Source organism: Indicator indicator, chromosome Z (assembly GCF_027791375.1).
Source record: "Indicator indicator isolate 239-I01 chromosome Z, UM_Iind_1.1, whole genome shotgun sequence".
Lineage (NCBI taxonomy): Eukaryota > Metazoa > Chordata > Aves > Piciformes > Indicatoridae > Indicator > Indicator indicator.
The window spans coordinates 60,165,702-60,187,975 of record NC_072053.1 but is presented as its reverse complement, the minus strand read 5'-3'; the positions used below and the strand labels follow the sequence as shown (position 1 = coordinate 60,187,975).

Below are 22,274 nucleotides of genomic sequence, written 5' to 3'. Positions count from 1 at the left end.
GATTCCCATTGGAATCCAGAAGAAAATTTTTCACCATGAAAACAGAGATTGGAATAATCTCCCAAAAGAAGTTGTGTATTCCCCTACATGAGACAGTTCTAAGACTCAATTTCCAGAATGCTGGGCCATCTCATTGAAACAATGCTCTCACCCAGAGCAGTTAGACCAGATGATCCTCAGGATCCCTTCCAATCTGGTACTCTGTGATTTTGTGAATTTCATGACTATATCTTTCCTTATTAAATTTGTCCATCATTTTACACCAGTCCTGGCTCACTGGAGAGGTCCCAGATGACTGGAAGCTGGCCAGTGTGATGCCCATCCGGATGGATGAACCTGGAAACTACAGGTCTGTCAGCCTGACCTCAGTGCCAGGCAAGAGTATGGAGCAGATCATCTTGGGGGCAATCACAGCACACCTGCAGGGCGGCCAAAGGATCAGGCCCAGCCAACAGGGATTTAGGAAGGGCAGGTCCTGCCTGACCAACCTGATCTCCTTCTATGACCAGGTGACCTGCCTGGTAGATGTGGGGCAGGCTGTGGATGTAGTCTGCCTGGACTTCAGCAAGGCCTTTGACACCGTCCCCCATAGCAAACTCCTGGCCAAGCTGTCAGCCTGTGGCTTGGACAGGAGCACTCTGTGCTGGGTTAGGAACTGGCTGGAGGGCCGAGCCCAGAGAGTGGTGGTGAATGGTGCCACATCCAGCTGGCAGCCTATCACTAGTGGTGTCCCCCAGGGATCAGTGCTGGGCCCAATCCTGTTCAGCATCTTTATCAATGATCTGGATGAGAGGATTGAGTCCACCATCAGTAAGTTTGCAAACACCAAGCTGGGAGCAGGTGTTGATCTGTTAGAGGGTAGGAAGGCTCTGCAGAGGGACCTTGACAGGCTGGACAGATGGGCAGAGTCCAACAGGATGACACTTAACAAGTCCAAGTGCTGGGTGCTGCACTTTGGCCACAACAACCTCATGCAGTGCTACAGGCTGGGGTCGGAGTGCCTGGAAAGCAGCCAGGTGGAAAGGGACCTGGGGGTACTGGTTGACAGTAGGCTGAACATGAGGCAGCAGTATGCCCAGGTGGCCAAGAGAGCCAATGGCATCCTGGCCTGCATCAGACATAGTGTGGCCAGCAGCAGCAGAGAAGTCATTCTGCTCCTGTACTCAGCTTTGGTTAGGCCACACCTTGAGTACTGTGTCCAGTTTGGGCACCTCAATTTAAGAAGGACATTGAGATACTTGAACGTGTCCAGAGAAGGGCACCGAGGCTGGTGAGAGGTCTCAAGCACAAGCCCTGTGAGTAGAGACTGAGGGAGCTGGGGTTGTTCAGCCTGGAGAAGAGGAGGCTCAGGGGTGACCTTATTGCTCTCTACAACTACCTGAAAGGAGGTCATAGACAGGTAGGGGTTGGTCTCTTCTCCCAGGCAAGCAGCACCAGAACAATTGGACACAGTCTCAAGTTATGCCAGAGGAAGTTTAGGCTCAAGGTGAGGAGAAGGTTCTTCACAGAAAGAGTGATCTGCCATTGGAATGTGCTGCCCAGGGAGGTGGTGGAGTCACCATTCCTGGAGGTATTCAAAAAAGGATTGGAAGTGGCACTTGAAGCCATGGTTGAGTTAGTCATGAGGTGTTGGTTGATAGGTTGGACTTGATGATCTCTAAGGTCTTTTCCAACCTTGTTGATTCTATGATTCTATGATTCTAATGACTTCAGAAGGTCCAGCCATTCCTGTTACTTTATACATTAAACCAGATTGCAAAGTCTCTGTCCTTACCTAAGTCCAGATTTCTCTTACATAAATGCATCAGAGTTCTGCACTTGTTAATCACAAGTTGTATGAGAGAAACAGGGATGTGGTGAGGGACTGCAACCCAGTTAACAATCCATGTATCAACTAAAAGCTTCACTGATAAAATGTATTCCCACTCTTGATAATGAGAATGCATGAAGAACAAACCAGAATTTTTCCTAAGGATTGAATGTTGAATACTTCCCTTTAGGAAATGAAATTGGTAAACAAAGTCCCCTAATACAAACAGTGATAGGAGTGGCTGCAAACGGACCTGCACAGGACATGCACAAAATACTAGGGTTTTCTTCTGAAACCAAACAGAGGAAATCAAGTTGAGACCTCAACCACCATGAGACTACAGTCTTTATCATGCAGCTGGTAGGGACCATAACTGGCTTTACAATTTTAATGAGAAATTGTATTTTCCATGTATTCGAAAGAACACATAACACCTCTAACTATATTACATGCAAATTCTCATTACAGGATGTTGTTTGTACAGCAGTATTACAGCAGGCCATACTGCCATTTTTAATCCATGAGATTTAGATATTCTTCAAATAGACATGATATAATTTACTCAAAACAAAACTGAGAGAACTTACGGACTCCATGGATTTCAAATTGTAAGTTTCGCAACATGTTAAACAATGAGTTCATAGAGAAGAAAAAAATATGTATATACACTTACAGCCCTGAAAACAATCAGAATTTCTTTTATTATAGTACTATTTTTAAGTTATGTAGGCTGTTACTAAGTATAATGATCAGAGGCTATCATTCTGTTCCTGCTGAATTCTTAGCTTTAATGCTGACAAGGATAAAACCTATACAACCTGAATGCCTGGAAATATTAAATGTACAGTATCTGTTTTAATTTGGCTGCAATTTTATTAACTCATCAAGGAACTATATAGCAAAAAATCATATTACTGTGTTCCACCACTCCTTCAACCTGCCCTACTTATTCAGCAGCTATGGCATGTGTCACCCCTGCTTCAGTCTTGGCTCAGCTATTATTCTTAAAATTGCTTTCTCTGTAGTAATAGAAGAAGGAGCTGGAGATTTACAGTTCCCAGTTCTAAATGCAAGTGATCACTTTTTGGACCTTTTTTCAGTAGAATTTTTTTTAGTAAGCTCCCTTCCAACTTTAACTCAACAGAGAAATTATCCCTCCATTGAAACACTCCATTGAACACTGGCTCTGGAGTGAAAAACTGTTCTATTACTATTCCAGCTGACAGAAAATCAACTGCAAATGCAAATCTTGATTCATATACATGATAGAAAGCATGCAACATACCTCGTCCATCCACAGTAATACCTATTCCGCTGCTACAGAGGCCATGAAATTCAGCTACTCAATTGAAGCAAGAGATATTAGAGAGAAAAGAAAAATGTTATTTTCAGTGGAGAAAAAAGAAAAACGTCATTTCCAGTGTTTCACCTTCTTTAATTCTAAACCAAACCCATATGCTCTTTTTTCAAAATAACTTCCTTAAAATGACTTAATAAAATGCCAATGTTCATATGAAATAATTATTTACAGATAATATACCTAAACAGGTCACTCAGCATCCCACCCTGAACGTTCACATATATACAAAACTGAAATTTGATGACAAGAATTAGTCAATCACTTCTGCTATAATACCAACAGTAATGTCTCCTTAAATTACTCCTTCCAACCATGCCAGTTTTACTTCATTTCTACTAAAGAGTTTTCTGCTGTACCAGAAAATTACAATGAATGAAAATACTATCTCAAATGCATTATCCAAGTTCTGTACTCAAGAGGCTTCTATAAATCAATCTCTGGGTTTATTTGCAGAGGTCGTTCTTACAAAATTAAACACAGATTTCTAAAATGAGTATGGGCAGCTCTTTTAAAATGGATTGACCTGACCAGGAAATTTACAGATCTATCAGAGAACTCTATTTATTTGCTTTAAAATACTGTCACTTATAGTCAACACTTAATTTAAGGACTCAATTTCATAGCATGCTCATCCTTTTGAATTTTGTCAGTCTGGCCAGCTCTGGAACAAAGTTCACTTATCACACAGAATCACACAGAATTATTGAGGCTGAAATACATCTCTGAGATCATCAAGTCCAGGCTCTGGCCTAATACCACAAACATTACAATGCATAAAAGAACAAACACAACATAAAATACCAGAGCAACTATTTTCAGAATTAGTGTATAATTCTGTTATGTATCCTGTACACCTTTCTTTAACTATGAAATAAATGAACAGCCTGATTTGTAAAAGTTTTTTTGTTGTTGTTGGGTTTTTTTGTGGGTTTGGGTTTTTTCTAAGTTTGTATGCTTACTGTATTGTTTAAAGAAACACAAAATTTTACCTGAGTTTTTAGCAGGGCAGGGGTGACATGGCTCTCCAAAACCATAGTCAGGACTGGCACAGCAACATTCAGACTTTGTCACAGCACCAGGGAAAGGACGGACACATGCTCCTTTTCTGATGCCTCCATAGCATGTGCTACGCATATGAGTATCTAAGAAAGGGCAAGTGAGGAAATAATTTATTTCCTTAGGACAAGATACGTATTATCTCAATGAGAAAAAAAAATATTCACCAAAATGGTTACACTGGGTACATCTGCCTTGATCTGCTACAATAATCCTTATGGCAGGATTTCCAGCTTCACCAATAAGGTGCAATAAGATGCATCTTCAAGGTGGGACTTCAGCTCTACCTTTGCAGGTATCATGATCTATTATTATAAACTATGATAATATTTCTCAGACTGCTTTTCATGTTTTGGTTTTGGTTTTGTTATGCTTTTTTTGGCGATTCCAGGGTTAGATGTCTTTTTTATATTTCCTTGTGGATGTCATGGATCTTGACTTCAGTAAAGCTTTTGATACTGTCTCCCATAACATCCTCATAGAAAAGCTCAGGAGATGTGGCATAGATGGCTGGTCAGTGAGGTGGATTGAAAACTGGCTCCACAACAGAGTTCAGAGGGTCATCATCAGGGGCACAGAGTCAGCTTGGAGGCCTGTGGCAAGTGGTGTCCCCCAGGGTATGGTACTGGGTCCAGTTTTGTTCAATGTCTTTATCAACCTGGATGAGGGCATTGAGAGTACCCTGAGCAAGTTCGCTGATGATACAAAACTGGGGGGGTTGGCTGACACCTGTCAGGCTGTGCAGCCATCCAGCATGACCCTGGATGGGTCCAGGCAAACCTCATGAAGTTGCTCCTACATCTAGGGAGAAATAACAATAGGCATCGGTACAGGTTAGGGGCTGCTCTGATGGAAAACAGCTCCACAGAGAAAGACCTTGGAGTGCTGGTGGACAGCAAGTTCTCCATGGAACAACAATGTGCTCTTGCGGCCAAGAGAACCAATGGGATCCTGGGATGTATCAAGAAGGGTGTGTCCAGCAGGTCTAGGGAAGTTCTTCTACCTCTCTACTCTGCCCTGCTGAGACCACACCTGGAATACTGTGTCCAGTTTGGGGTTCCCCAGTTCAAGAGAGACAGAGACCTGTGGGAGAGAATTCAGTGGAGAGCCACAAGGATGATTAGGGGACTTGAGCATCTCTCCTATGAAGACAGACTGAGATCCCTGGGGCTATTTATTATTGAGAAGACTGAGAGGGGATCTGATCAATGTCTATAAATATCTGAGGGGTGGGTATCAAGTGGAGAGGGCCAGGCTCTTTTTGGTGGTTCACAGTGATAAGACAAGAAACAGTGGGTTCAAACTTGAACATAGAAGATTTCACCTCAACCTGAAGAGAAACTTCTTTACAGTGAGGATGAGGGAGCACTAGAACAGGCTTCCCAGGGGGGTTGTGGAGTCTCCTTCTCTGGAGACTTTCAAAACCTACCTGGATGTGTTCCTGTGAGGACTACCCTAAGTGATCCTGCTCTGGCAGAGGGTTTGGACCTGATGATCTCTTGAAGTCCCTTCCAATCTCTGATATATTATGATACTGTGATAATACTGGAGATCTTCTAAAACAAGTGTGAGAGGACAATCCACCTGAATGTGTAGTTGAGAATGGCAGGGTACAGATGGAGTAAACAGAGTTTATTTGATTCTTAATACTTCTACCAACCTTTGTTGGAGCTATCAAACTACTCTTTGTGGGGGCCATTGGGTGATGAATGAAGGCACGAACCCCATTGCTGTATAGCAACGAGATTCCAGAAATGCAGAGAGCAGAGAATCTTAGAAGTCCTCCCAGAAGTCCTTTATTGCTGTGCTGTAGAATCCCTAGCATGACAGAGTCTTAGAGTCCCACTTAACAGAAGTCCTGAAGCCCTTAACAGATGAAGCAGGCAACAGAAGTCTCGAGCATATCCCTAGCAGCATCCCTTCAATGAAGCCCTAGCCAAATCCCTAACTGAAGCCCTAACCCAAAGTGGCCAACTAACAGAAGCAGAAGTCCCTAGCAGCCCTAACCGAAGACCCCTGACAAAGGATCCCTAACCAAAGTGACTCCTGCGCAGTGGTGGCATTTTATACTTTTTCCTATCAATCCCTTAACCAGTAAAATCCAACCATATATATAAGCCAAAATCTTTTCCCAATAAGAGGTGCCAGTATGTCAAGGAGGTGGCTTCTGCAGCATGTTCCGATCAAAGGGTAACAATGTGAGGATGTTGTTCTTTGCACACATGGAATGTTATTGTTTTGCCCAACACAGCTAAGGAACTGGTCAGCTAAGGAATCATGCACTCTGCAGGCATCGAGGAGCTACCCTCAGAACAGTGGCTGCAACATATCTTTATGGACCAGGCCAGAACATTGCTTTAATTTATGCTCATTATCAATCTCCCAGTAAACCTGCCACACACTGTGGCCTGGACATGATCCCAGGTGCAGTGAGAAACTGAGTAGGTCTGAGGGAATCCAGTTACCTACTTAAACGATGACCTCAAAACAACAAAGAAAAGTTGCATGAAAAGTCATATAGTGGATGTTCAATATCCTGAGCCAATTCATACAAGAACTGATAAGTCCTTATGTATTCTGCCTGCTCTTTGAGTATTGTAAGCTGGCTCCTATAAACCAGGACTGCCTATCCTATACATAAGTATTTTCTCTTGCTTTTAGTACACCATGGAACAGATAGTTCTGGAGCACAATTAAATACGTCCCAGATTTCAGGGCTTACTCCTTGCCAAGAGACTAGGTTAAGCCAGGACAATTTGTTTGCCCTTGACAGCAGGAAAAGATTAATATGCTTGACAAAAATGAAGAATTTTTGCTGAAGACATGTCTGTGTAGTCTGCAAAAGAATCAGATGCATCACCTCCTTTCCCTCCACCTCTATCTAAGAAGTTAAGAGGTCACCCTGTTACGCTCTGCCATGAATAAAGGAGCTTTGATCACTGCCCTGTCATAGAAGGGAAGGGTTCCCTTTATTTATGTGTTTGGGAGAGAATGGAAAAGTAGTTCACAGAAAGAAAATGGCAAGGGAAATGTTAAAGAAATACTCTGCAGGAAGGTATTCAAAGATGAGAAGTCAGGAAAAGAGCTGGTGGAAGCAGCTAATGTACCGAACAACTGCATTGCTTAAAAGAGTAAGGGCTTTTCAATGTAAAATGATGGTTTTATAGAAGAATCACAGGGAATTTGGGGACTGTCTAAGTAGTTAACAGGAAGCAGTCTTACTTGCACAGGCAGTGATTCACAAAGCCTGTGCAGGATGAAAAATCAAGCTAGCTTCCCCAGAATTGCATGCAGGGATTGCATGAGAGGGAGAATGTCCTCCCTGTGCTGTGCTTCCCATGATGATATCAAGGATGAAAAGGAGAGGCACTGTTTTATCTATGGCTTAGTTGGCGTAGACACCTCACAAAGCTAAGGTTCCCCACATCACAACAGGTCTGAGCATGCACCTTAATGCTGAACCTGCACTGTTCCCCATGTATAGTTTGATCAGCCTTTGACTACTAATTTCAGAACACTGAAGTATTTGTTTTATGACCTGGATCAGATTTTAGCATTAGTGGTGCTGTAACTAACTGTGTACTTATGGGAAACTCCACTGTTTCCCAGAGAACGGCATTTCTACACTCTTAAATGTTATGGTCCTGCAAATGTTATCACCACTATACCTGACATGATTTACTGCACACATCCAGGTTGCTTAGAAATTCAAACCAGGCAATGCTCATAAAAGGCACTCCAAGGTATGATTCTACAAAAAAAGCCCTGTGTAAAATAAAACTTGGCTATTTCATCCTGAACAGCTATAGCTTTGGGCAGGCATGTGAACTGCAGACCGAATTGTAATTTAGTGTCTCAGTAGAGAACAAATAACATTGCACAAAACTATGGCTGTAGTTCAGTGCAAGCTCTGAGGCAGTACCCAAACACACACACACTGAGCCAGCTGAGGTATCCAGGCATGGACCTGAAATGTCTGAAAATACTAGTTTGGCTCTGAGTATTCATCTCACTGTTCCTTTTCCAAGCTTTTGTTTCTTGGTGTATTTGTTCTTTCTGAACTTGCACAGCATTTTGTGACTGTCTCTGCCATACTTAATACTACTAAATAAAAAAGCAATTCATTCTATGAACAGTCCCAACAGAATCAATGGCACTATTCAGAAGGAAAATACATCTCAGAGTGAGAGAACTGGACTGTGAGCTCTTTGTTTTTGTGTTTTTACTAATTGCCTGGCACATATGTAGGAATACTGTTAAAAAGAAACCCCATATAACTTACTAACTGTCAGACTACAAAGAGTCTTCTAGAAGCCAGAATGTCTAAGAGTATTATTTAGCTCATATAATATATGGGACACAAATTTTCTGTAGTTAGCATATGTATGTGTATATATATTTTTTTAATTTTTAAAAATAATTTATATATATGAGCATATATACAGAATTCTAACAGCAAATTGGCTCAGAAATTCTATTGTCAAGGTCCCTTAAGAGGTTATTTTTGCTACATAATATTTGAAATTTGCTATGTTACTTTATGCCTACAATAATTTCATATTTTTAAAATTATTTTTCCAAATACATCATTATTCTGCCTTATGATTTTTGCCATCTTATGGGCATTTCCTGTTGAAAATGTAAACATTTATGGTAACCTTTAGAGTTATGTGCTCAGTGTTCACAGCTGATGTTGAACTTGTGAAGCCTTTAGGTGCTGGAATCGTGGTAGCATTAGGTAAGTGAAAGTACAGAAAACTGAGCACTGCATTGATTCTTTGCAGCTGTATTACTGACAGGGGTGAAAACGAGGCCAATGTGGATCACAAAAAAAGTACTGAACAGCTTGTACTCAAATTTGGTCTTCCTGCTGTGCCACTAAACAGTGAAACTCCTGTATTAAAACATGGATACTCAGCCTCTTCTCATTGGTTTATCTTTTCATTGCTTTTCTTCAAACATTTAATAAACCAGAAGAACACAACTTGGCTACTACATAGGTGAGAACAAATGATGTCTTTGTTGGTTCAATCTTTAGTTAAGTTTTGCTTACTAAAGCCTCTCATTTATTTAAAACAACAAATGTCTGGGTTCCAACTGAAAGACAGAAGAGGGTGTTTTGGCTTTTTATTAGCCTATTTTTTTAAGCCATTATGAGTGAATTTTTAAAAAATTAAGTGCTAAGGGAAAAGGCCAGCTTGTGCTGCCACTTGACAGGAATGCCTGCACTAGATTTTATTTTAAACAACACGCATGATTTTAATTTTTATTTTAAACAAGTTGATAACCTCTTTGATGGGAGGTAACCTCCAAACACTATGAGGAAGTCTATCTTTATCTGGACACAAGCAGATAAAACATAGGCAGATAAGAAATATATGCATCCATCAGCAAAAACAGTCACAGTACTGACAAGTATATATGATTACCGTACATCTAAGTCCATGCTTTTCTCTCTTTTTACTGCCTCATGAACCTGTCAAATGACATAATGTGGCGAGTTGGAAATTCCCCCCAACATTAAGTTTACCAGACTAGCTCAGTTTGGAAGCAAAATGAGCTACATTTACAAGCTAAACTACAATCTACAATGGAATGCAATGAGTATATACAAATATACAGTATATACAGTACAATATTTACAGATATTTACAATTAACAAAAACAGCACAAAGCCTTCCTGGCCAAAGCCAGGAAAGCTCTCTCTCTGCCTCTCCCCCCCTCTGCTCAAAGGGAAGAAAAAGAGAAAATAAGCAGAGATTATGTTAGACTTAGGTAAGGTCAGTATGGCAGCTGTTATCTCCCCAGCAAAGGAAGCAAGAGGAGAAATGCAGAAACACCCCGCTAGACTGCTGCAACAGAACAGAAGTTTGTTTTGAGAATCAAATCTTATGGTAGCCACCACTCCAATGGAATAATTTAGAATAAACATTATTTTTCCTTTTTACACCCAATAGTGATTTATTTACATTCTTACTACTTTCTGCTCAAGATCTGTCAGAAAATTTAAAGGCATAGCCCTAAAACCAGTACATGAAACTAGTTGGCCCAATCAAAAACCAGCTCCAATGGCAGTGCAGTAACCAGCAGCATCCAGCACACAAGGCCATGTACCAAAAGTGAAGCTTATGTGTTGTGTCGATGTCAGAGGAGTGCTTTTCACTCATTCCAGGTGTGTCTGCCTGCTGAAGTTTAGCTCTGTGCCTATCCATTAACTGAGACTTGGGTCAGAACTATCATAGAACAGTCATAGAATCATAGCATGGTTTGGGTAGGAATGGACCTCTAAAGGTCATCTAGTCCAATCCTGTCTGCAGTAAGGAAGGACATTCTCAACTAGATCAGGTTGCCCAGAGCAACCTGTCATGCCTCACCTTGCATATCTTCAGGGATGGGCCCCAACCACCTCCCCAGGCAATCCCATGTTCCACTACCCTCATGGTAAAGAATTTGTTCCTAACATCCAATCTAAATCTACTCTCCTCTAGTTTGAAACCGTTGCCCCTCAATCTATCACTATAGGCCTTTCTAGACAATGTCTCTGCATCCTTCCTGTAGGCTCCCTTCAGGTATTGGAAGGCCAATATTAGGTCTCCCTAGAGCCTCCTCTTCTCCAGGCTGAACAAACCCAGCTCCATGAACCTGGCTTCGTAACAGAGGTGCTCCAACCCCCTGATCATTTTTGTGGCCCTCCTATGGACCTGTTCCATCAGGTTGATGCCCTTCCTGTGTTGAGGGCTCCAGATCTGTACACAGTACTCCAGGTGAGGTCTCACCAGGGCAAAGTGGCAGAATCGCCTCTCTGGATCTGCTGGCAAGGCATCTTTTGATGCAACCCAGGATGTGTTTGGCCTTCCAGGCTGCAAGCTCACACTGCCTGCTCATGTCCAGGTTCTCTTCCATCAGCATTCCCAAGTCCTTCTCCACAGGGCCTGCTTTCTAACACCTGCACTTGCTCTTGTTGAACCTCAGGAGGTTTACCTGGGCCCATTTTTCCAGCTTGTATAGGTCCCTCTGGATAACATCCTGTCCTTCTGGGATGTCAACAGCACCATTCAGCTTGGTGTCATCCACAAACTTGCTGATGATGCACTCGATCCCACTGTCTACATCACTGATAAAAATATTAAACAGTACAGGTCCCAGTATGGACCCCTGAGGGACACCACTTGTCACTGTTCTGGGGATAGATACATTCATGATCTAGGAGAGAAGAAACTTAAGAGGATACAGATCTGATTAGAATAGAATAGAATAGAATAGAATAGAATAGAATAGAATAGAATAGAATAGAATAGAATAGAATAGAATAGAATAGAATAGAATAGAATAGAATAGAATAGAATAGAATAGAATAGAATAGAATAGAATAGAATAGAATAGAATAGAATCAAGAAGGTTGGAAGAGACCTCAAAGATCATCGAGTCCAAGCTGTCACCCTACACCTCATGCCTATCTAAACCATGGCACCAAGGGCCACGTCCAATCCCCTCTTGAACACCTCCAGGGATGGTGACTCCACCACCTCCCTGGGCAGCACATTCCAATGGCCAACCACTCTCTCTGTGAAGAACTTTCTCCTCACCTCCAGCCTAAACCTCCCCTGGCGCAGCTTGAGACTGTATCCTCTTGTTCTGGTGCTGGTTGCCTGGGAGAAGAGACCAAACCCCTCCTGGCTACAACCTCCCTTCAGGTAGTTGTAGACAGCAATGAGGTCTCCCCTGAGCCTTCTCTTCTCCAGGCTAAACAGTCCCAGCTCCCTCAGCCTCTCCTCATAGGGCTTGTGCTCAAGGCCTCTCACCAGCCTCGTTGCCCTTCTCTGGACATGCTCCAGCAATTCAACATCTTTCCTAAACCGAGGGGCCCAGAACTGGACACAGTACTCAAAGTGTGGCCTAACCAGTGCTGTGTACAGGGGTACAATGACCTCCCTGCTCCTGCTGCCCACACTATTCCTGATGCAGGCCAGGATGCCATTGGCTCTCTTGGCCACCTGGGCACACTGCTGGCTCATGTTCAGGCGCCTGTCAACCAGTACCCCCAGGTCCCTTTCCACCTGGCTGCTCTCCAGCCACTCTGACCCCAGCCTGTAGCTCTGCATGGGGTTGTTGTGGCCAAAGTGGAGCATGCAGCACTTGGACTTGTTGAATGCCATCATGTTGGACTCTGCCCATCTGTCCAGCCTGTCAAGGTCCCTCTGCAGAGCCCTTCTACCCTCTAACAGATCAACACCTGCTCCCAGCTTGGTGTCATCTGCAAATTTACTGATGATGGACTCAATCCCCTCATCCAGATCATCAATAAAGATATTGAACAGGATGGGGCCCAGCACTGATCCCTGGGGGACACCACTAGTGACAGGCTGCCAGCTGGATGTGGCACCATTCACCACCACTCTCTGGGCTCATCCCTTCAGCCACTTCCTAACCCAGCGCAGAGTGCTGCTGTCCAAGCCACAAGCTGCCAGTTTGGCCAAGAGTTTGCTGTGGGGGACAGTGTCAAAGGCCTTGCTGAAGTCCAGGTAGACTACAACCACAGCCTTTCCCATGTCCACCAGGCGGGTCACCTGATCATAGAAGGAGATCAGGTTGGTGAGGCAGGACCTGCCCTTCCTAAATCCATGTTGGCTGGGCCTGATTCCTTGGCCATCCTTCAGGTATGCAGTGATTGCCCCCAAGACAATCTGCTCCATGATTTTCCCTGGCACTGAGGTCAGGCTGACAGGCCTGTAGTTCCCAGGTTCTTCTGTCCGTCCCTTCTTGTGGATGGGTATCACATTGGCCAGTTTCCAGTCTTCTGGGACCTCTCCAGTGAGCCAGGACTGGTGGAAAATGATGGAGAGAGGCTTGGCCAGCTCATCTGCCAGCTCTTTCAGCACTCTAGGATGAATCCCATCAGGTCCCATGGACTTGCGAATATCCAAGTGACTCAACAAGTCTCGAACTAATTCCACATGGATTTCAGGAGTACAACACTGCTCCTTGACCCCATCGACCAGCTCAGGAGGCCAGTTATCCTGAAGTCCTCCTGCCTTACTGTTGAAAATGGAGGCAAAGAAGGTATTTAGAATCTCAGCCTTCTCCTCATCCTTAGTTACAATGTTACCCTCCACGTCCAATAAAGAGTGGAGGCTCCTCTTGCCTCTCTTTTTAGCATTAATATATTTATAAAAATGCTTTTTGTTGTCTTTCACAGAAGCGGCCAGTTTAATTTCTAACTGTGCTTTTGCCTCTCTAATTTTTCTTCTACATGATCTAACAACATCCTTAAACATGTCACTAGTTGCCTCCCCCCCTTTCCAAAGGCGATAATCCCTCTTTTTTTCCCTTAAATCCTTCAGGAGCTCCTTGCTCATCCAGGCCGATGTTCTGATAGACACAAGGGAAAGATGGTATCTCCTGTGGATCGAATTGGTTTAAGGACCTTTGCAGTAGTGCATTTAGTCCCATCACCCAGTATTTTTTATGAAATGTATATTCTTCTCCACCCTTTTCATCAGCAATCAGTACAAACCAAGGGACGGAATACCTCTTGCCCTCTAGTCCTTTTCTATTCATCAGGTTGAAAATGCTCCATTTTTCTCTGGTGAGCTCCTGGTAGAGCTGGGTGAAGAATCTCCCTACATGTCAAGTAACAGTTGAGGAAATAAGAGGCTACAGCTTTGATAATATGACAAACGTTTCTTGACCAGCAGACTAGAAAGGACATGTCTCAAAAACATATAGAAATGGCAGGAAGAGTAAATAACATAAGTTTAATTTACAGAAGTAACAAATAAACAAGAAGTGGTGTCATTCCAGTTCCACAGAGAAATTTAAGCTCATCTTTTAACACTAGGTTTATAGGATAGAATAATTCAAAATTTCCTAATTCTATATAGCAATATTTGATTTCACAGAAACAAGCCTATGTAGTTTTCAGTATTTCTCCTGCTTTTTCTCTTTCCTTTTTAATACAAGGGTACAAGAAGAATGTTTTCAGATTAGAGAAAGAAATGAAAAGATGAGTGCAAAAAATCAGTGTTATAGCCAAGATACATATCTGTTTTAGTGATTTGAAGTGAATATAAATATGAATAGGCAAACATATATGAATATACATATATATGTATATATACATGCACATACAAGAACTTTCATAGCAGAACAAAAGACAAATAGTTCAGGTTTACCCTAGAACTGATCATCTGTGGTTTGATGTCAACATTATCCAAAAGGATGTAATTTGATACATTTTTAAAACTAAAAAAAAGTTGATAGTTCCACTTGCTTTTCAATAAAAACAAAGTAATTGTCTTAGCTCACCTATACACACACGGCCATCAACTGCAACAGCCAAGCCAGGCGGACACTCACACCGAAAGGATCCTTCAGTATTTATGCAATGACCATTCATGCAAATTCCTGATATTTGACATTCATCAATATCTATCAGGAGGCAAAATAATTCAACAGTGTATTAGCTATTTTTAAGCAAGATATTCATATTTTTAGAATGTTACCAAATGACTTTATGGTAAACAGATAAATCATCAGGATACCCTTCATTTCTTTCTAGTAAAAATCTCATCAAAATTCCCCTTGCTCATTAAAAAACCTCCCCCAAAACCTCAGAAAAACTGCAGGGTTTGAGGCACTTCAGATTCTTTACTAAGAAAAGTTAATAAAATCACTGATTTCCCTTTGTCTATCCCATGATAACTTTGCTTGATAGTCTGGTTAGGGAAGCACTGATTACAGAATATCTAGATGACAGTAAAATTTAATTCAGAAGAACTTTCCAGTAGTGATCAATTTCTGTCTAAGTCAACATCTCAGCTGCAAGCACATTGAGAAAACCACAATTATTCGAAATAGTACCATTTCAAATCAGAAAACAAGCAATTTAAATAATTTTGCAGTTACTAGAAATAACTCGAGCCCAAGTCTACTCTTACTGGCAGCAACAGGAATCTTCCAATAGATTTCCTAAACTGAAGCTAAATCAGACGCTATTCTTAAAATGTTTAACCTAAGTATTCCACGACCTCACTTTTAAAAGCTTGTAACACTATGTAGCAGATATGGGGCCTTAAGTGTCAAGCACTCAAAACTGATAGAATAATGATGTGGAAAACATACTTGTGCATGTTCATCAATGTAAAATATTTTCAACCTTTTAAACTTCCCACATTGCTACTCACCTTAATACCAATATATGAAAGATTAACAAAGGCTCTGCATTTTTTCTGCATTTACAAGTGTGGCAGTTCAGGCTGGGTGCCTCCTGTTACTGCCACGTAAATGGCACCTCCGGTGTCCTGAATGTCCAACCCAATGAGGTGGACACAGGAAACAGCGTATTTCTACCCATAAATCCTGCACCCTATAAATCCATCTGCAAAGCCATTCCCTTCTCTTTCTTCCCTCTCTGCTCCTGTGAGAGATGCTTCCCTATCAGGTAACGGTGGGGGAGTATCTCAAGGCCTCTTAGGCCTGTCTAGGCTTAATGCCAGGAGGAGAAAGGAGGGGAGGGCAGTCTCAGACCTGGCCAGCCTGAGACTTGCCTAGCAGTGGGGGGGAAGAAAGAGCCCTGGGGGTTTGGGTATACCCTCAGATGGGAGAAGGGAAAAGTTGGGAAGCTTTTGGGTGTTATGTAAGGGGCTCTGTACACTTTGGAATGTTCTTGGCACTATGCTTTGTAGTTTTCTGTAGTTTCACCAACTGTTTTCCCATTTAAACTTTCCATCACTCTCCAATCTGTTTGTGTGAGTGTCATTCTTTTGTCCCTCTTGGGGCAAGAGAGGATCTGTCTGGCCTCAAACCAGTACAACCATATTCTAAGACTTTTCAAAATCTGATTTACTATCTGTTGTAGCTTTCACAATACTACCAAATAACTTATTTATTTCTGTAGGATAAAGGCCTATTTCTATTCTAGACAGCTTAAAAAATCTTCTGTAATGAGTTAGTAACATGTTAGTATGATATTGCTATACTGACATGAATGAATGTACAGAAGAAGCCATTTTCAGTCAAAATTGTCTTAATGCATTACTTCTCAGCTCTACATACCAGTACAGTGACGTCCATTTGGAGCCAGAACAAATCCTGGTTTGCAGATGCATTTAAAACTCCCATCTTCATTTATGCACATCCCATTTAAACACATGTTGATAGTGGTACACTCATCATGGTCTGCAAAACATCGCAAAGAAAACTGGATTATATTACTTTACCTTCCAGAAGACAGGATCAGAACTGATACAATTTATTCGTTCGCTAGAAGACTAAATTCTACTTATAACTCTGACAACTATCTGAAGACTTTTTACTCTATAGACAAAGAAACAGGTTTTTTTCTTGTTGTGACCAGTTACTTTGCATGTTTGAACAGACCATGCATGGAAGAACATGGTGTATCTTTCTTTCTCTCATACATGACAGGATAAAAAGCCTCAACCACCTGATAGAACTATGAGCTTCTTGTTTATCTAGGAAGCTTTTTTGACACAGCACAGGCAAAATTTTAAAAAATTATTTCTTAATCAGTGCTGACATATGAAGCACTTGCTGTGTAGCTTTAGGGAAAAAAAGTTATTCCTAGCAGTAAGTTACCTGGGACTTTTGAGGACAGAGGGAGCTTCAGAAGTGAAAATTATCTCACGTTTTATTCAAAATCATGCAGCTCCATAAAATAACTACTTATATGCAGGGGCTATAAGTCTACCTCGGGTCGACCCTTATTTAAAAACGTGATCTTTAATTGTAGCATGGAGTACCATTTCTAGACTCACCAAGCAGGCATTAGTCTGCCCCACTATTTGGAAGATTCTTACCCACACAATTTTTTCCATCTGTAGTCAGTTCAAACCCAGCATTGCAAATACACTGAAAACTTCCATCAGTGTTTACACACCGGCCATTTTTACAAAGAACACCGTTCTGGATGCACTCATCTATATCTAAGACAAAAGGCAAAACAAACAAAACAATTAGAGAATTAATGTCAGATTAAAATTTATATGACAACAAACTGTTTTTTGAAAAATGCTGGCATGTTACTTAAATATTAATATTAGAAAATGGTTTCCAAGATGGTTAAGAAATATTGCATCAGAGGCAGGAAAAATATTATTTTACAGAGCTGTACAATGAATTCTATGTTTTGTGATGCTCAGCATTACTTTACAAATACCCTTAAAAACCTATTCACACGTTCATCTGCTACATACATACATAGACATACATTCCCAGACCAATAGTCTATTTCCTGCTTTTTTCATAGAATCGTAGAATGTTTTGGGTTGGAAGGAACCTTTAAATAAGGTCATCTTGTCCAACCTTTCTGTGATGGGCAGCGACACCTTCTATTATATCAGGTTGTTCAGAACCCCATCCAACCTCTCCTCCAATGCTTCTAGGAATGTGGTTTCTATCACCTCTCTGGGCACCTGTGCCAGTGTTTCAACATTCTAACTCCCAACTGGCGTATTCCCTTGCCAAGTGATAGACATTCCATTATAATGGATAAACCTTAAAAGACAAGAACAGAACAAATAGAATGGTAGCCCTGAACTATTAGTTCCAACTAATATAACAACTGTTGGCATTTACTGAAATTGCATTGGTAACTATTCCTCAAGCTCCAATAGGATCTGACATAAGGGGTTAGAGAACATCCACAATGTCAGTAGACATGATGCAAATTTTCTTACCTATGCAAGCTTGTTTGGCAGGAGTTCGCTGGAAACCTGTATGGCACTTGCAGTAATAGGAACTAGGTGTGTTGACACAGTCTCCATTAAAGCATGGGTTTGATGTGCATTCATCAAGATCTGTTGGCAGCACAGTGCAGCATTAGTGACTTCACAGCACATACAAGATCCTTTTCAAGTCTAGAAGTTTCTAAGTGAAAAAGATGATAACTAACCATCAAATGCCAACTACTAAAACTTGTTCTTCATCAAAAGCATTACTTTTCTAAGGACACAAAGATGTTAGTCCAACTAGGCAGATATTTTTAAGGAGAAAAACTATGTGTGAGGATTTTGAGACATGGGACAGTTGCCTAGTGAAAGCAAACATCACTTCATTCGACATAGTTTTACTTACCTGAAAGACCATTCAGTCCTCTTTGGAATAAACCAAATAGAAATCAAAATTGGCATTTCAAAATCAGAGCAAATCATGGCATCCCAAAATTCCTAATTGTATTGCAGTTTCATTGTAGAATGTGAGGAGGGGCCAGACACTAGCAGAAGAGATTCTTAATGAGACCACAGTCTGTGTACCACATCTCAATAATTTATGCCCCACTGCATCTTCAACCTCCGTCTTTGCAACCTCTGTGCAACACCAGACTCATTGTAGTCCTTCTCCGTAATGTATCTGACTCTGCTTTCCAAAGGGTTTTGGCATTTGGGTGCAAACAAACACACTTTAATCACCTTAAATTTTAGGTAACTGATCAGAAATAACTCACATATGAAACAAAGCTCTGAAAATTTCAACTCCTTTCAAGAAGCCTTCCCAAGTTTGTCCCAAGACAGCTATTCTTACACTGACTGTTATTCCCTGTTATGCTTCTCTAAAACCTCCTGGAACCCTTGCCCTGAATGTTTGCCCTCTGTGATCCAGGATGCAGAGTAAGTGTGTCCCTCTGGTCTGACAGGCAGGACTGCTGGCTCAGTCTCCCCTGAAACTATGAGAGGAGCTAAATTCACAGGTAACAATGAGAATGGATCCCTTGATGAAATCTCTGCCTTCACCAATCATCTTGGTTAATTTGACCTTTTCCCCTCATGCTATGCCCTCCGTTTCATTTGCAGCTCCGAAATTACTCATCTCTTCATTAAGGTAGGCTTTAATGTCACAATGCCAATAGTGATTTCCAGAGAGTTTTGGGTACCTGGCCATAAACTGCCGATGGGAAGCTGGGGCTAAGCAAAGTCACTGATGATTAGTTCTTAGTAATGATGATTTTCCCAAGCATTTGCAGAATATGCTACCAGAAGTTACTAGATACTATTACCCATGGTAATTTTGCTGATCATTTACACTCACCCTTTTTCATGTCTAGTTCTAAAACTTAATTCATTGCATCTTGGAAATAATGGGATGGAATAAGAAACTAAATCGATAAAAACATTTGTACATTAAACAAATGTGTAATTCTAGAAAGTGCTGTGCCATGAAGGTTAACTTTTGCTTTAATTTAACCATAAATAAAGCTTCAGTTTGTTTCATCTCTTAAAGTACATATGTGCATGCTAGAAATGGATCTCACTTCACACTGATTCATAAATTGTACAGCAGGAATGCAATGTTCCTCTATGAAATACCTGACTTCAGCTTAGAAAACCCTTCCAAAGCTATGCGCATCACATGATTTCCACATAAAATATGCATCTTAGGATGCTCTTATTTTTATAAGCTCTTGACAAAAGAAGGAATGACAAATATATGTTAATACAAAGGAGTTGTTGGCTTCACATTTGCATTGTAAGCATGTGTATTCTAGCAGTATAAACAGAAAACATCTGAGACAGAGATATTTAACCCATTTATTCTATCTCCCAACACACCTCTCTTCAATGTCAAATATTTCTCTTTCACCAATTTCATCACACTTATCTCTACTTTTCAGTGTTTCATCTGTAACACTTGTCAGAATTTCACTAGACATAGTATAGAATTTTCAAACACCCCTTCAGATTTACTGCAGTAAGTCTGAAAATACATTAAAAAAATTAAATATGGATATTTTTATTCACAAAACAACTAAAATCCAACACAGCATAGCTATGTGCTTGCTGCATCTTTCAAAGCCTCTACCATTTTTTCCAGATCTTTTATAAACAGAATGAAAAAAAGGAAAGTCATAATATTACAGCTGTCTGTCACTTTGGGGAAAAGGACTGACCATTCAGAGTCAGATCATTTAGGACATTCGAGGTCCTTTACTCATCAGACATGTTTCAGCATGAGATCGGCATAATACATCTTTAGGTTTGAGTGCAGTATGTCAAGCCAATACTTGTTCATTTGGCAGGACAATTTGGAAATAACTCTCTTTGTAACTCTATACAAAAATATCTAATGATTACTGGCTTCCTGATTTATTGCTTGGGGAACAAGCAGCAAAGGATAGGGCAGACTGAAAGTGCTGTTCCTGTTCCAATGACCCAAGACTTCTCTTTCGTAGTAAGAAAAGTATCCAAGATACGTTCAAGCAAGCCTTTAATTTCATTTAAAATGTACCAGTACACACAGAAATTCCATGCAGTTAAGTTCATGCCTACATTTGCAAGAGAAGTTGCTCTGCGATTGATAGCAACTACCATTCACGAATCACTGTGGCACAGAAGGTACTCTGGCTACTTTTTTATAATGCAATTAGAATGTAACAGTGAAACAAAGCCATGTTATCTGAGTTAACAATTTATAAATACACTCTCATATAAAAAGTCTTCTAAATACAAGCAGCTGCTCAAAAGGCACCCCACTGAAGAGTCAAAATAATTAGTTATGACTGATTTTTTTCCACATAGAAAAAAATAGGTAAAGTGACCCTTAAACTTGCTGGAAGCCATTACTGCTTTCCCCCCGACACTTTCAGCCTAGGACATTACTGTGTCTGGCACAGTATTTTTTGCTTTTGTTAAATCAGCTTCAGTCTTTTCTTTGATCTCAGTGCATCCAGGATTGCCCCAGTTTTCAGTCTATTTCATGCTGAGTTGTGCATTACAAAGTTGAGACTAAGTTTCCCAAGTGAATCCACCTCTTCCTGGCCGCGTAAGCCTGTGCTAGAGAAACAGCAGGTCGACAATTCCTTTTTTGTCTGTGCACCTGTCAATCTAGTTTCAGCTTTGGGGCACTTGAACCTCCAACCGAAAATCAGGTGCAGTTCCACTATTATCACTATTAGCTTGGAATGGAAGGTGAATTGAAAGGCTGGTGGGCCTACAGGGTAACCTCACAGAACAGAAACAAGCAGAATACCAAGCAGCTGTTAAGCACACATCTATCAGTCAGCACCTGACACGCAAATCAGGTGGGTCTTTTAAACCACAGATGATTGTGCTACTTCATTTTTTGCATGCCAATTTCTTCAAGTTTCAATTAAGTACATACAGCTTTACTTCTTGCAACCTAAGAGGCACAAAGATTGAACCAAATTAAGCATTTCATAACAGGCTCAGCCACAGTTTAAATCCTGTTCTGGATTAATCCCAAAAGCCAGTCTTAGATTAAATTAGTACATTAATATCTGGTCATTTAGGCTGGGAAGACAAAGAGGACCCAAAGGCACTGAAGCATTTCTCTTGTGCTAGTGGTTATAGAAACTCAGGTAAGGCCCTAAGTTTATTGCTTTACCTGAAATTTCCCTGTATTATTAATACCTAGTATTTAATTTGGAGTTATCTCTTACTGGGGACTTAACCTTACCACTTGCATAAAGATTTGCTTTGACTTGACTTTATTTTTTCACAACTCATTTTTTTTCCCCTAGACTCTTAACTTGCACATGCCCTATTATCAATGCATACTGATTTTTACCTTGGTGATGACATTTATTTTCCATGCTTTGCAAATTAGAAAAACAGCTTGGGGAGTTTAACAACATTAAATCTCATGCGATACAGTGAAGTGATACGTAATCATATGCCACCATTATGCCATCTGCTGTTATGAAGCACAAAGTAGCTCAGTGATATTTGTCTTTCCTCTATGCAAAATGATTGTAGGGACAGGTGGCACTGTGAATTTCTATGGCAAAGAGGTTTATTTTGCATAGCTATGTGCTCTTTTAATATATTTTTTCATTCAGAATAATTCCTTATAGGCATGAGCAAGCATTTATCATAATTGTGTTCTATGATGATATTAATCACTGCTTTTAATGATTTAAGCACAGGATGGTTGCCTCAAAAAGTACAGTTTTGAAAGGCCTTCCACTTTTTTTTTCAGTTGTTAGCTTCATAGCAATCATATGTTCACATTTTTATCCCTATTCATCTTTATTTTTTCATTTGACCTTAGAAAGCAAAAATAGTACAAATGTAA

General features: G+C 40.8%; 1 protein-coding gene across 2 annotated transcripts in view; it reads right to left on the bottom strand.

Annotated features, from left to right (window-relative positions):
- The window catches only part of FBN2 (fibrillin 2), a 202,389-nt gene that overhangs the window by 82,090 nt on the left and 98,025 nt on the right, over positions 1–22,274 (bottom strand). For both annotated transcript variants that reach the window (XM_054397847.1, XM_054397848.1), the window contains exons 12-17: positions 17,924–18,043; positions 17,045–17,170; positions 16,281–16,403; positions 14,532–14,654; positions 4,160–4,312; positions 3,096–3,149 (exon numbers count right to left, since the gene is read on the bottom strand). In XM_054397847.1, coding sequence (XP_054253822.1) covers positions 3,096–3,149; positions 4,160–4,312; positions 14,532–14,654; positions 16,281–16,403; positions 17,045–17,170; positions 17,924–18,043 — 699 coding nt within the window. The remainder of the gene's footprint in view (positions 1–3,095; positions 3,150–4,159; positions 4,313–14,531; positions 14,655–16,280; positions 16,404–17,044; positions 17,171–17,923; positions 18,044–22,274) is intronic.